A 12359-nucleotide genomic window follows, 5' to 3' on the forward strand; every position below is an offset into this window, starting at 1 on the left:
TGCTTGAACTATTTCAGTGTCGTCATAGAATTTTCTACTGATTCTAGTTCGTGAGCTTCCAAGAATTACACACATCTGCCCGCACATGTATAGAGGTCCTCTTGAGGCTCTTGGGAAAAGTAGTTTATATTACGTTCAAGTTGCTTTTTACATGCCAACTACGTAAATGTGGACCTCGAGGACCACAATGCATTTCGAATGGCAAAAAAAAGTTATTCTGACTTCTGACTTTGGATGGTTTTATTGCAGGCGTTATATGCAATACCATATGTTCCACTGTTCTGAATTATATTCAAAAATCATGTACAGCGTGTAAACTAAAAAGCATAAATATAGTGTTAGCTGTTTGCAAACTGTTCCAAGTTGGGCTTGGTCGGTAGTTCCGCTTCCCCTCCGCCATTGCGGATCTGTCCGGTCCAACAAGGTAAAGGAATAAAAATCAAGTTAAGATACCAGTAATTTGGCGGTGGGAGAGCCACGTTTATATATAATACAAACTGTATTATACAGTGGGATTCGGCACCGGGTCCCTGCAATCTAACGCGGTTCACCGAGGAGGCGGGGTTAACTTAGAGGAGTTCTGCGGGAGTTTGGTGCCGAGTTTCGCTGGTAAGTTATAAATGTCCTGCGGAAGATTTTAAACTAAATTTAATTTAACTAATAGGCGGTCTGTGTGCGTCGGGATAAAGGTTGACGCGAGTTTTGTTTAATGATCTTACTCTGAGCACAGTTTGTCGCAAACGGTGGCGTGTCGCGGGGAAGATGCGCAGAGATTGATTACCTAGATTGAGAATAAGTCCCCTGTTTGCGTGCAGTTAAGGCTCCACTGCCATTTAAGCCCACAGACATACGAATTTTAGGCAGTTTTCATTGTAGAAATCAAATGTGACTTTTAGCTAAAGTTAATTTGGTTCTGTTCCCATGGATATCAAAGAAAAATGCGGTATCTCATATTTACTTTTACTGAAAGATGTATGAAATTTTACTTAATACCTGACCCGTCTTTATTCTACTGTCAGAATATATAATGTATTGGAATTGGAATCTATATTTGACAGCGTAAACATGTGTTGACGTAAGTTAAATATATATATATATAATGCAATATAAGAAGAATTTGTATACATATGTAGTTATGACATTGAAAAAAAACATAGACGCAAAAAATCGTGCACCAACGCCGTACCGATGATCCTCGTGATGTTTCTAGTTCACGGTTTGCATTCCTGCTTGCGGAATCCGGAACCATACACGATGTGATGGAGGCGTGTGATCAATGTACACTTGACTGCTCATATTTCAGGTTTCATGTTCTAATTACCACCAGGAAGTGCTTTGATGAACCCTGGGGATGAGATTACAACACTTTAGCTTAGTATAATATGCGATTGAAATGAAGCGCAGCCGGACGGTGAGCTACCGTAAATTGCATTGTATATGACAGTGTATATGTTGTTTTAATGTTTATTGTGCTTACGCAAAACCTCCAGGCCAATTCTCACCTCAGTTGCTTAAGTGACTGGGCTGTCGTGTTTTTTCCTTCAAAGAAGTGAAGGGAAATGACGTGCAATGCACACAACACTTGCCTCTGTGTATATATGTGTGTGGCAGCAGCAAAAGCACAGGCAAGCAGTCAGTAGCTGAAAAACTGAAACACGGTTTTCGGTAATGGGGCCCAGGTACCAGAGGAAATAGCACGTTTTTGAAGGGGGGCGACTTCAGGAAGCTGTGCTTGGAACTTCCTCTTATAAGTATTGCGAGTACAAAAGCTTTTCTGCCCCTTCCTGTAAACAGTTCCTTTATGCAATGGAGGCAGTAGCTGGAATGTAGAAAGACTAGTATTTAAATTATTGTAAAAAAAAAAAAAAAATTGAAATAACACAGACAGTATGCATAATGGGGTCCTTTGAGATCTCAATGTTTTTCCCCAGCTTGCCTTAAACCAGGAAAACATTCCTGTTTACTAATGAAGTACACACATGATGATATATTTTCCAGGAGAAACGTTATTTACTGGGCTCAGTCACAACAGGAGAATGGGATTTTAATTATATAAAATTTACATTGTATTTAATTTACATTTTCCATATTTTTCCATATAGAAATATTAATCACAAAATAATAATATTTGCATGTGAAATACGCAAATATATTTTCTCTCCCAATACCGTGCAGTCTTAGCCTTTTGCTAAATGTCGCTTTTATTTTGTATACATGATGAAAGTGCCTGTAAATGCAATGGATGCATATACAATAATCTTGTATCAGTTCTATTGAATTGTTCCTTCCTGAATTCAAATTCCCATTCATTCGCTTGGCGAGAGTCGATTCTGGAATTCTTCAGTTTCCTAGCAGTTCCTTTTTCTTCCATACCTTCAGGTCTTACTGTGTTGTAAACGTGACTGTATATGTTTCTGAATGTGGTGCCTGGAGGCAGAAGTTGGAGGAGACTGCATTCTGCAACGATCTCCTCAGCTGAGGAGGCGCTGCGCATTTGGGACGGGCAGTCCCAGTTGGTGTCACGTCGATTCGCGTTTCAGCAGTGGTGTGCACCTAGGATGGGTGCCTTAACTGGGAAGTGTGAGTCACACCGTTCCTCAAGATGCTCCCTAAGGCGTTGAAGTTCCATTGGGAGAATTTCTGCCAGTCGTCCTCTGCCGTAATGGGCTTTTCTTTCTGTGCTGTCCTTCTGCCTTGTGGTAGTTGCCGTTGACAAATAAGCCCCTGAAGAACACGTCTGTGCTGTAAATCTTGAGATATTTGCGCAATATTTATCCCAAAGCACTATGGACATACTATCCTCTGGCAACCAAGTTGGGTTTTTGGTTTGACTGACTAGCTACCTCATCCCTAACTCATTACACATCGACACTTTTAAATAAAAACTTGTTTTGCTTCAGGACAATAGCACGTGAAGCATATTGATGATGCAACGTGAAGTATATAATCTAGACATTGTGTAAGTATTAGTAGGTTGTAGTATGTGGTTTAATAAATGTGTAAATGTAGCAGCATAGTCATAAGCTAGGTGCTATAGTTGTAGACGTGTATAATGATGAGCTGACAGTCTAGGTCTCTTGAAGTATCAGGCTTAAATGCATATTGATAGACAGGAGACTGGAAGTCGCCCAGAGCAGGGGAGTCGCTAAGGCGGCTTGCAGCGTGCCTGTACTCGCAGCGCTGGAACCTGAGCAAGAATGAGGGCCGCCTGGTACTGGCTGGGTCTCGCGCCTGCCGGGACATGCACGCCTCTCTGTTTGCTTAAGAAAGGAGGAGGGAGGGTTAGAAAGAGAGAAAAAGCGAGTGAGAAACTGCACACACGACGGGACACGTAGGGAGAGGGACCCGTCTGCCGCGTTCCTCAGCAAAGTCAAAGGCGGGGATTCGGCCAGGGTGCGGAGACCCTTGGAGTGGAACCTGTCGGACTTCCCCGGGGTGCTGAGGGTGAGGACATGTCGGAGTTGAGTGGGTGGGAGTGCATGTATATGTGGAATGTCACTTGTGGTTCCTGTTTTCTTTTCTCCTGGAGGGTTTGAAGTTTTTGTGTGTGATAGTCGTTGAAAGGTCGAGAATCCTCTGAGGCGGATTTCGAACTTCAAGGTCGTTTGAACACAAACGTGGCTTTCTAAACTGCTCAGCTCACAGATGGAGGTTCTGACTGCGTGCTCTTGAAAGATCATTATCTAGCCTTCTGACGAAAGACCAGCCTGCTACGTCTGCAGGTCTTTACCTGAGAAGGCATCCAGTCGATGGTCCTCGTGCGAGTCACGGAATGTTGAGTTTGGTTTGTTTCCACTGGTTACGGTGGCAGGCGTGTGGCCTGTCTGTCGCCTGTTGAAATCTTTAATTACCGCAGTAAAAGATAGCGTCGGCCGAATAAGACCGTGGCGCGGCAAGCCGTGGATGTCGCAGTGGATAAAACATCTGCTCGCATAGTAAACATTATCAACGAAAGCAAGAATGGAGTCGATCTGCATGCATGTTCCTGAGTGACAGGGCTTTCCCCGCCAATGAAGCTTCCTGCATTCACCGAGGAGGAAGAGACAGGGGCTGGCTTGTGGTCAGACCGACGCTGACAGACCGTGGCGGATGCTGGGTTGTGTTACCTTATTTGGGCATGGAGGGGAGTGTGACCATATTGCTGAGTACAGACCTAAGACTGGAGACCAATGGTGTTGTTTTTTTTGCCGAGGTGTTGGGTTGAGACATGTCTGGTCTGAGACTTCTCTCTCCATCTCGGGGCATTACACACCACCACCCTCCTTGCTGATTTGGAGCTGGGAAGCATGACAGCGATGCACGGCCTTTTCTGTGAGGCAGGCTTCGGCGCATGCTGAGGACCTGCTGAGTAGCGCCATCCAGGAATAGCGGGTGAACGCTTCATCTGGGTGACCTGCAGGCTACTCCCCAAAGCCAAGACCTGCACACATACCAGCACTTGCTTTCAGGCGATGCTAAACCTGCTCCCTCTTCTCTCCTGCCGACGCGAGACCCCCCCCCCCTCACGGGACTTGGTGCACAGAGGTCACCGCTGGGTCGTTGGATCTTGATCACTTGGCACTGCAGCGGCTGTCACCTTTTTCATAGACGGGGAGTGGCAGGTGTAGGGAGGAAGTGATACATTGATGTGATGTACATGACAGGAGACAGCGTTGTGACAGCATGCATTTCAGTGGGTCTGCAGAGGAAGAAAACGTGGCGAATGACAGATTGACATATACTTGTTTGAGTAGAGAGGTGGCACATTAGCGGAACAACACGGGGCAGGTCTTGAGTCAGTTGAGTTGTGGAATGGAATACGGGCCATGGGCTTTTTTATGTGTTGGCTTGCTTGCAAAGGCTGACTCATCAGACTCTTTGAGGTTTCCTTCTCTCCAGACTGTGGTGTCTTGGCATCTACTACCATGTATGGGGATTTTTATAATATATTTTTTTTTGCTTAGTAAGCCTGTCGCACGAAACCCTTTATCTGGCTACCTGAGACAGGATGCTCCGAACCGTCGGCATCGTGTCATTACCGGTCGGGCTCTTGTTTCATCTTTCAGTTGAGAATTTGCCGTGCCGTTACACCGGTCGTCTTCCCTGGTTGGCGCTTCAGTTGAACATCTTTCCTTCCTAGACTCACACTCCCATGAAACATGGTGTCCTGTTGTGCGTTGATGATTATGGCTAAATGTCAAGGCTAAATGACTAATATATTCCATAGCCTTGCCGGAATACAATTTGCGTATCAGTTGTCTAATAGATGTTTCTAATCTCAACTCTTTGTCGGTCTGCAGGTCGGTCTCTGTGCCCCTCTCGCTACCCCCCTCCCCCTCCTAAGTGCGCCCCTGTCATGTCCGATAACGGTGAGCTGGAAGACAAACCTCCGGCGCCCCCAGTTAGAATGAGTAGCACCTTCAGCCCTGGCGGCAAGGACCCACTGTCAGCCAATCACAGCTCAAAGCCCCTGCCCTCAGTGCCAGAGGAGAAGAAATCCCGGAACAAAATTATATCCATCTTCTCTGGAACGGAAAAAGGTGGGAACTGTTGAACGATGAATTTTAAGAGGCTACAGGCAGCCTCTTGGATGGCTCTGAGAGGAGGGTTTGGTAGGTTTGGAGCTCAGCATTATCTGAACTTTGATTCGTGTAGGTGGTAGGAGGAAAGATAGAGACAAGGAGCGACCGGAGATCTCGCATCCGTCCGACTTCGAGCACACGATTCACGTGGGATTCGATGCCGTCACCGGAGAATTCACTGTGAGTGACTTAATTCAGTCTTCAAGGAGGTTCCTCTTTCTTTAAGTCGTTATTAAAGAGTTGTCTTTTCGAAAGACCGTGTTGTGAGATGGTACCGGTGCCTACAGGGCATGCCGGAGCAATGGGCGCGGCTTCTCCAGACATCTAACATCACCAAGTCAGAGCAGAAGAAGAACCCTCAGGCCGTGTTGGATGTTCTGAAGTTCTATGACTCCACTGGCAACGGCAGACAGAAATACCTCAGCTTCTCGGCCTCAGGTAAGTGAGCACGTGCGGGAAAGACTGTACCATGTCTTTTTGAAGACAAATAATTCCACTGAGATTTAATATTAAATCCCCCCCCCCTCTCTCTCTCCCACTTCTCCCCCAACTTTTCCTCCAGACAAGGATGGAGAAGCAGTAAGTGTCTTTAACACCCTGAAAGTCTTCAAAAACATACAAACCCATCATTAGCCTCGTGAAGTGGGGCGACCTGCCTGCCTGTGGTGACTCAGGAAACGGTTAAACAGACTTAAAACTATTTGTTATTGGTAGTAAACTGAATTATCATCCTTACTGTAATAACACCTTATAGTTTGGTTTGCAAGACGTGCCCCCCGTGGCTGAGCTTGTCGTCTTTTTAATTTGCAGAACAAAAAGGGACCTGGAACTTCAGTTAAGGAAGTCGAAGATGATGACGATGAAGGGGCCCCACCCCCCGTTGTGGCTCCACGTCCGGAACATACCAAATCAGTGAGTTTGGTTCTTCTGGGTCTAAGAAAGGCCCAGCCTTGCTCTTAAAGGGGCATGCATGGTTAATGTTCCTCGACCAGTGATCGAGTTCAACCAACTGTTTACCAGATATCTATATTTCAACGGGATCAAAACAAAAAAAAATCTTCTTGCATTGGAACCATCTTTTTCACCCTTGGGGACATACCATCCAATCCTGCTTGGGGAACCACTGCTGGTACCTTTCCACCAGGAACCTAGTATTGCACCTGTAACATACAATAGTCGTGGGAACCATGTAGCCTTACATATGCATGCCAGCAACGGTGCTTGACCATTCAGGGAACTTGTATCTAAATTCTTCCCAATTGAAACAAATAAGTATCCCACCCTTTTAAACATCCACATGACCAGTCCCTGCTTTTCCCAGAATTCCCCAGTCAGGAGTTTGAAAAGGCTCAGGTAAGCCTGTGCCCACTCCAGTGAACCAGACTGCAGTCATAGATCCTAGGGGAACTGGTTAGGATTCCACAGGAATCCAGAAAGGCTCGAACTATGACTTAAATAGAATTACTAATAAGATTGTTGTGTTTTCCTTAGTGGGTAGAGTCAAGTATGCATTAAACTGGTATGTGGGCCTAAACAGGCCTCACACAACTCTTGAAATATGAGGCAGCTTCCTGTACAGTAAAATCATTAGAAGATTAGAGGACCAGAAGGATTCTCTACGGCAAGAGGTCGAGGAAGTGCGAATTGGTGACCGTGATGAGAGGTGGCTTGTCCCTTCATCTGCAGATGTACACCCGCTCTGTCATCGACCCGATCCCTGCACCAGCTACCAGCCCAGATGGGGACGCTGCGTCCAAAGCCGCGGATAAGCAGAAGAAGAAGGGCAAGATGACGGATGAGGAGATCATGGAGAAACTGAGTATGGCCCTCTCCTCAGCTTTTCCCCTCCTTTTGCACTATAGAGGAAGATGAATAATTGCAGCTAATTCTTACTAATATCCCTCTGTCTTCTAGGAACCATTGTCAGTATTGGAGATCCAAAGAAAAAGTATACACGTTACGAGAAAATTGGACAAGGGTGAGAGCTTCCCTCATTGTCTTTTAGTGGTTATACTTGTTCCTGGTACTAGAGTACCCTTAACCTCCTATGGGTTGCTTTTGGTTGCAGTACTAATATTGTGTTGGTACCCAACATTTGACTATAATGATTTGATGTAAATAAATATGGCAATGCAATCCCCCCCCAGGGCTTCCGGTACCGTGTTTACAGCCATCGACATCGCCACTGGACAGGAGGTAAGTTCCCTCAAGTTTGTTCCTGCTGTAGAAACACTATAGGACAGTTAACTAGCTCTTGATTTTGACCCAATGGAGATGTCATTGAACTAAGGGTGTGTGGTGACATTGCTTTCCAGGTTGCTATTAAACAGATCAACCTACAGAAACAGCCCAAGAAGGAGTTGATCATCAACGAGATCCTTGTGATGAAAGAACTGAAGCACCCTAACATTGTAAACTTTTTGGACAGGTGAGGTCTTTCGTCACGCGTGTGTGCTTCTGGCTTTGGGGTATGCCTTATTGCTGACCAGGTAACTCTGCGCCGACAGCTTCTTGGTGGGCGAGGAGCTCTTTGTGGTGATGGAGTATTTGGCCGGCGGCTCCCTGACGGATGTGGTGACGGAGACTTGCATGGACGAGGCTCAGATCGCTGCCGTCTGCCGGGAGGTAAGACACAATCGGGGATGTAATGATGGTGGTCGGAGGTGAGAAATATCGACGAATCGTCTTTGTCAGAATTATTCGGTGGTGCATCCTTGTTTGGTCTTTTACGGAAGTCTCTCCGTTTGTCTGTAGTGTATACAAGCCCTGGAGTTCCTGCATGCCAACCAAGTTATCCATCGAGACATCAAAAGCGATAACGTGCTGCTCGGCATGGACGGCTCTGTAAAGCTCAGTGAGTTCAGCTCCGTCACTTTTCTCAGGGTGATTTCAGGGTTTCCCCCATAACAGTGACCACATCTACAGTCGTTTTTATATTCATTTGGTAATAACTGGCCTTAACGTTGCTTCTGACTCTCGTTTGCAGCTGATTTCGGCTTCTGCGCCCAGATCACCCCTGAGCAGAACAAGCGCAGCACCATGGTAGGCACGCCCTACTGGATGGCGCCCGAGGTCGTGACCCGGAAGGCGTACGGACCCAAGGTGGACATCTGGTCCCTGGGCATCATGGCCATTGAGATGGTGGAAGGCGAGCCCCCATACCTTAACGAGAACCCATTAAGGGTGAGCGACATTTGGGTCTCCACTCTTGCTCTCTCCAAGTTCTGGAATGCTTTGGTTTGGTGGAGCATTTTGGCTGGGTCAGTACAGATCCTAACAATTAGACGTCTAACAAGAGACCATCAGCATCTTCAGATCAAAATGTAGCCTGAAGGTTTTGGATCATTCTATTTTATTTTCCCATCCACCCCCCCCCCCCCTCCCCCCAGGCCTTGTACCTGATCGCCACTAACGGCACCCCAGAACTTCAAAACCCAGAGAGGCTCTCCCCAACATTCCGGGACTTTCTGAACCGCTGTCTTGAAATGGACGTGGAGAAGAGAGGAGGGGGCAAGGAGCTGCTGCAGGTGAGTCCTGAAACCAGAAGCTCATGTGTTCTTGCTCCCATTTTGACCGTGTTTACATTTCCGTGTGGTTCATTTTATGTGCAGATCTTGCCTAATATCTATTAAATAATCATCCGGTACCTTTTGTCAGTGCACATTCTATACCTCCTATACCTTACATCTGCACATTTAGCGGGCGCCTTTGTCCAACGAACCGTACAAGTGAAACGGATTCGGCATCGCAAACATACATGCTGTCACGGCGTCAGCTAGACATTGGTACGGCTGGGCTGAGCCTCCAATGGATGCCCAGGCAGACGTGTAAGAAGTGGGAGCCGCGCTTTGATTTTACAACAAAGCAAGAACCTAACAAGACTAGTCGGTGACCAGAAGTGCAACGTGCAGTTTCAGTTTGATTTCAAGAAAGCCGGGAAACGGCACAAACGGCAGATCTGCTTCTTCACTTCGTAGAGTGTATCCGAGGTGACCGTATGAAACTAACGAGCTTGTCGTTAACGTAATTCCCGATCATCTTCCCCCACAGCACCAGTTTCTGAAGGTAGCCAAGCCTCTCTCCAGCCTGACGCCCCTCATCCTCGCAGCCAAGGACGCCATGAAGAGCAACCGCTAGCCCCCCCTCAAATCCTTTCTGGGTCCGCCCCCTTTGAACTTGGTTTCCCGCCGATTCCATCTGGCCTCAGTGTTGCCTGTTATTACACACAGTGTCCATTGGGGGGCAGTGTGCATGAGGGTTGTCTCCTTTTGACCCCGCAAAGCAGGGGTGCCTTTATTCAGCCAGCCCTGCTGTCCTAATAATCCCCGATTATGTTAATGACTATGGGTACAGCTCATATTTCGCCTCAGAAAATCTGTGTCCAGATTTTTTTTTTTTCCCTTCACGTTCGTATCATAATACTTGAAACTCAAGTCATCTCCGAACAATGCTCTCCTTTTAAGAAAAAAGGCCAGAAAACTGTGTACAATGAGTTCTTTTAATAGCATGGGAAGTAGGAGACTAAAATTTAAGCTTCTGTATATTATGTACTTGGAGAACAAAGATAGAAACTCAAACTGATTTTGCTGTTTTTATATGTATAGGTATAAACTAACAAGGAGTATTACAAGGTTAAATATGTAAAACGGTTGTCTTAATTTTTAATATGTTTAATTGTTTTGTTTCTCATTTTGCTAGTAAAACTACATGTCCACAAAATCAAAGAACAATCTTTTGAATTTGAGCTGAAGTAATTCTCCCCTCCCTCCCCCCCCCCCCCACTAATTTAAGATTAAACCTGAGACATTGGGGCCCCCATTATTTTGCTAAAGTCATTATATATAATAAATTTTTACCATTCTCACAATTTCAGTAAGGTTTTTGCCGCTCGTTCTTCTATTGGTCTATTTCTGTGTACGCAGTGTGAGTTGGGTCAGGCCTCAGAGCAACTTTTTTTTTTCTGCCGAAATCGGAATTCAAACCTCCCCGAGGAGATGCATGGTTCCTCCATTCTGCTCCTACATTTCCTATCGTATGTAAGCTATTATTGTGTATGAATCTATTGCTTTACAGCCAGTGGTGGGGAACCTGCACAAAGGACCTCAGGATTCTCCAGATTTCGAATTATTGCTTCCTTAGCAATATGCACACCTGGAGCGTCAGGTAAATCTAGCTCCTACCATGGAAATGGCATCAATGATTGTAGGATTGGAATTGACATCATTGAGCAACAGCGCCACCTGGTGTATGAAAAGTTCTCAGAAGCGGCTTATTTAATTCCGGTCACAGTCATCCGGCACTGGCAGCTTGCACTGCCAGCCATAGAAAGCATAGAAATTCGAATTATAGAAGAACACACACAGTTGATGGTTGTAACCAGGGCTGCCGACATCATTGCTATAGTTTTTTGCCCCTTCGTAGACGATGATGACTCGTATGAGAGTACAAGGGATTGGTTATGGGTAAGGTTAATGCAGTATAAATATTATGTAATAGAAAAGTCATTAATGAGTGGAAAAACCGCTGAATGGGTGCATAAAATTGCTGATTTGGTGGTTTTAATAGTAGTCTAGTGGGGTGCTGCATAGAAAATGACAAATTCCACCCATTTCTATTTTCTGCGATTCAGGCTTAGGGGGGTTGCAGCCTACCCCAAAGGCTATGGTGCAAGGCAGGGCTCTCAAATTTTGGCTACTATGAATAAACTGCACAAATGGACCAATAATCAAGCAAGACCCAAGGAATAAATGATTGACACAGCATTGGCAAAGTCATTATGGTCCATTTCTTACAGATTTTTGGAACTTAAGTGATTGATTTGTCTGATTGGTAGGTTGCTGGTTCAAATCCCAGGGTTGTCAGAGCGATTCCACTGTTGAGCAGGCCCTTAAACTCCAATTGCGTTCAGGATTGGCTGACCCTGCTTTTTCAAAAAAAAAAAAAAAAAACTAAACAAACCAAATGTGAAAAATAGTATATCGCTGGCAGTCACCTGTCGTCACGGTCCCGTAGCTTGTGTGCTTTGCATGTTGTTCTATAAACAACATCTGGCCAATTCACCCAACTTTCCCACCCAAACCGGTTGTGCCCTTTCACAACATCTCTTCTGTTGATTGAGAAATTACATTTTTTTTGGTGAAACTTTCAAATAACTGCAGTGTAATGAAATCCTATCGTCTGGATGTGATGCATTAAGTGTGTGACGAAAACTGATGGTCGTCGGGAGGTCTTTCCGTGACCTTGTGACCTCATGAAGACGGATGCAAATAAAAAGTCACTGATTTTGGTGGTCAGTTCATTTGTCCATATCTCCGCTTAAGTGACAGGCCACCCAGCATTCACGTCGCACTGGAGCCCATGCCCTGCTGGAGTTTAGTGGTACCAGTTGTTTCACTGCCAAGGAAACAGAAGTAGAAAATGGCGCAAAGATACAAAGTTAACATTTCATCTCCAGTGTCTTTGATACAATCCTGCTAGAAATATTGTGAATAGTCATGGGGAGAATGCAAATAAACGGATGTATGCAAAAATTCAAGACTAATCTTAGCCTCATTAATTTTTCACTAATTCCTACTATGGCGGAGCTGAGCGCCTCGTATTTAACTGCAGGTTAGGGTTGGACTGTATGCCTTGCATGTGACACATAAAGCCCTTGAATCCTCAGGGGTAGAGTAAGGCATAGGCTATCCCAAGCTAAAGCCTAGTGTCACCGCAAAAGAAGGAATGGTTATACTTCTTAAATTGGGCTATCAATCTGCCGGCTTAATTTCCCCCTCCTGATCTGCAGTTGTTACCAAA

At 45.5% G+C, this 12359-nt stretch overlaps 1 protein-coding gene across 3 annotated transcripts; it reads left to right on the forward strand.

The window, feature by feature from the left end:
* The first annotated feature begins 310 nt into the window (after positions 1 to 310).
* Positions 311 to 11854, forward strand: LOC125728036 (serine/threonine-protein kinase PAK 2-like). 3 transcript variants are annotated; one of them, XM_049005087.1, is made up of 15 exons: positions 311 to 424; positions 5280 to 5519; positions 5635 to 5741; positions 5849 to 5999; positions 6124 to 6140; positions 6372 to 6473; positions 7248 to 7380; positions 7476 to 7539; positions 7709 to 7757; positions 7877 to 7989; positions 8069 to 8186; positions 8316 to 8415; positions 8548 to 8744; positions 8951 to 9088; positions 9612 to 11854. In XM_049005087.1, the coding sequence occupies exons 2-15, from the start codon at positions 5336 to 5338 to the stop codon at positions 9696 to 9698; spliced, it is 1560 nt and encodes a 519-aa protein (XP_048861044.1). In that variant the 5' UTR covers positions 311 to 424; positions 5280 to 5335; the 3' UTR covers positions 9699 to 11854. The 3 variants fall into 3 exon arrangements, with proteins under 3 accessions (XP_048861044.1, XP_048861043.1, XP_048861042.1); XM_049005086.1 differs by having other exon boundaries at positions 372 to 609; XM_049005085.1 differs by lacking the exon at positions 311 to 424 and adding an exon at positions 2241 to 3444.
* Positions 11855 to 12359: the final 505 nt, after the last annotated feature.

The sequence above is a fragment of the Brienomyrus brachyistius genome, unplaced genomic scaffold (genome assembly GCF_023856365.1).
Source record: "Brienomyrus brachyistius isolate T26 unplaced genomic scaffold, BBRACH_0.4 scaffold147, whole genome shotgun sequence".
Taxonomy (NCBI): Eukaryota; Metazoa; Chordata; class Actinopteri; order Osteoglossiformes; family Mormyridae; genus Brienomyrus; species Brienomyrus brachyistius.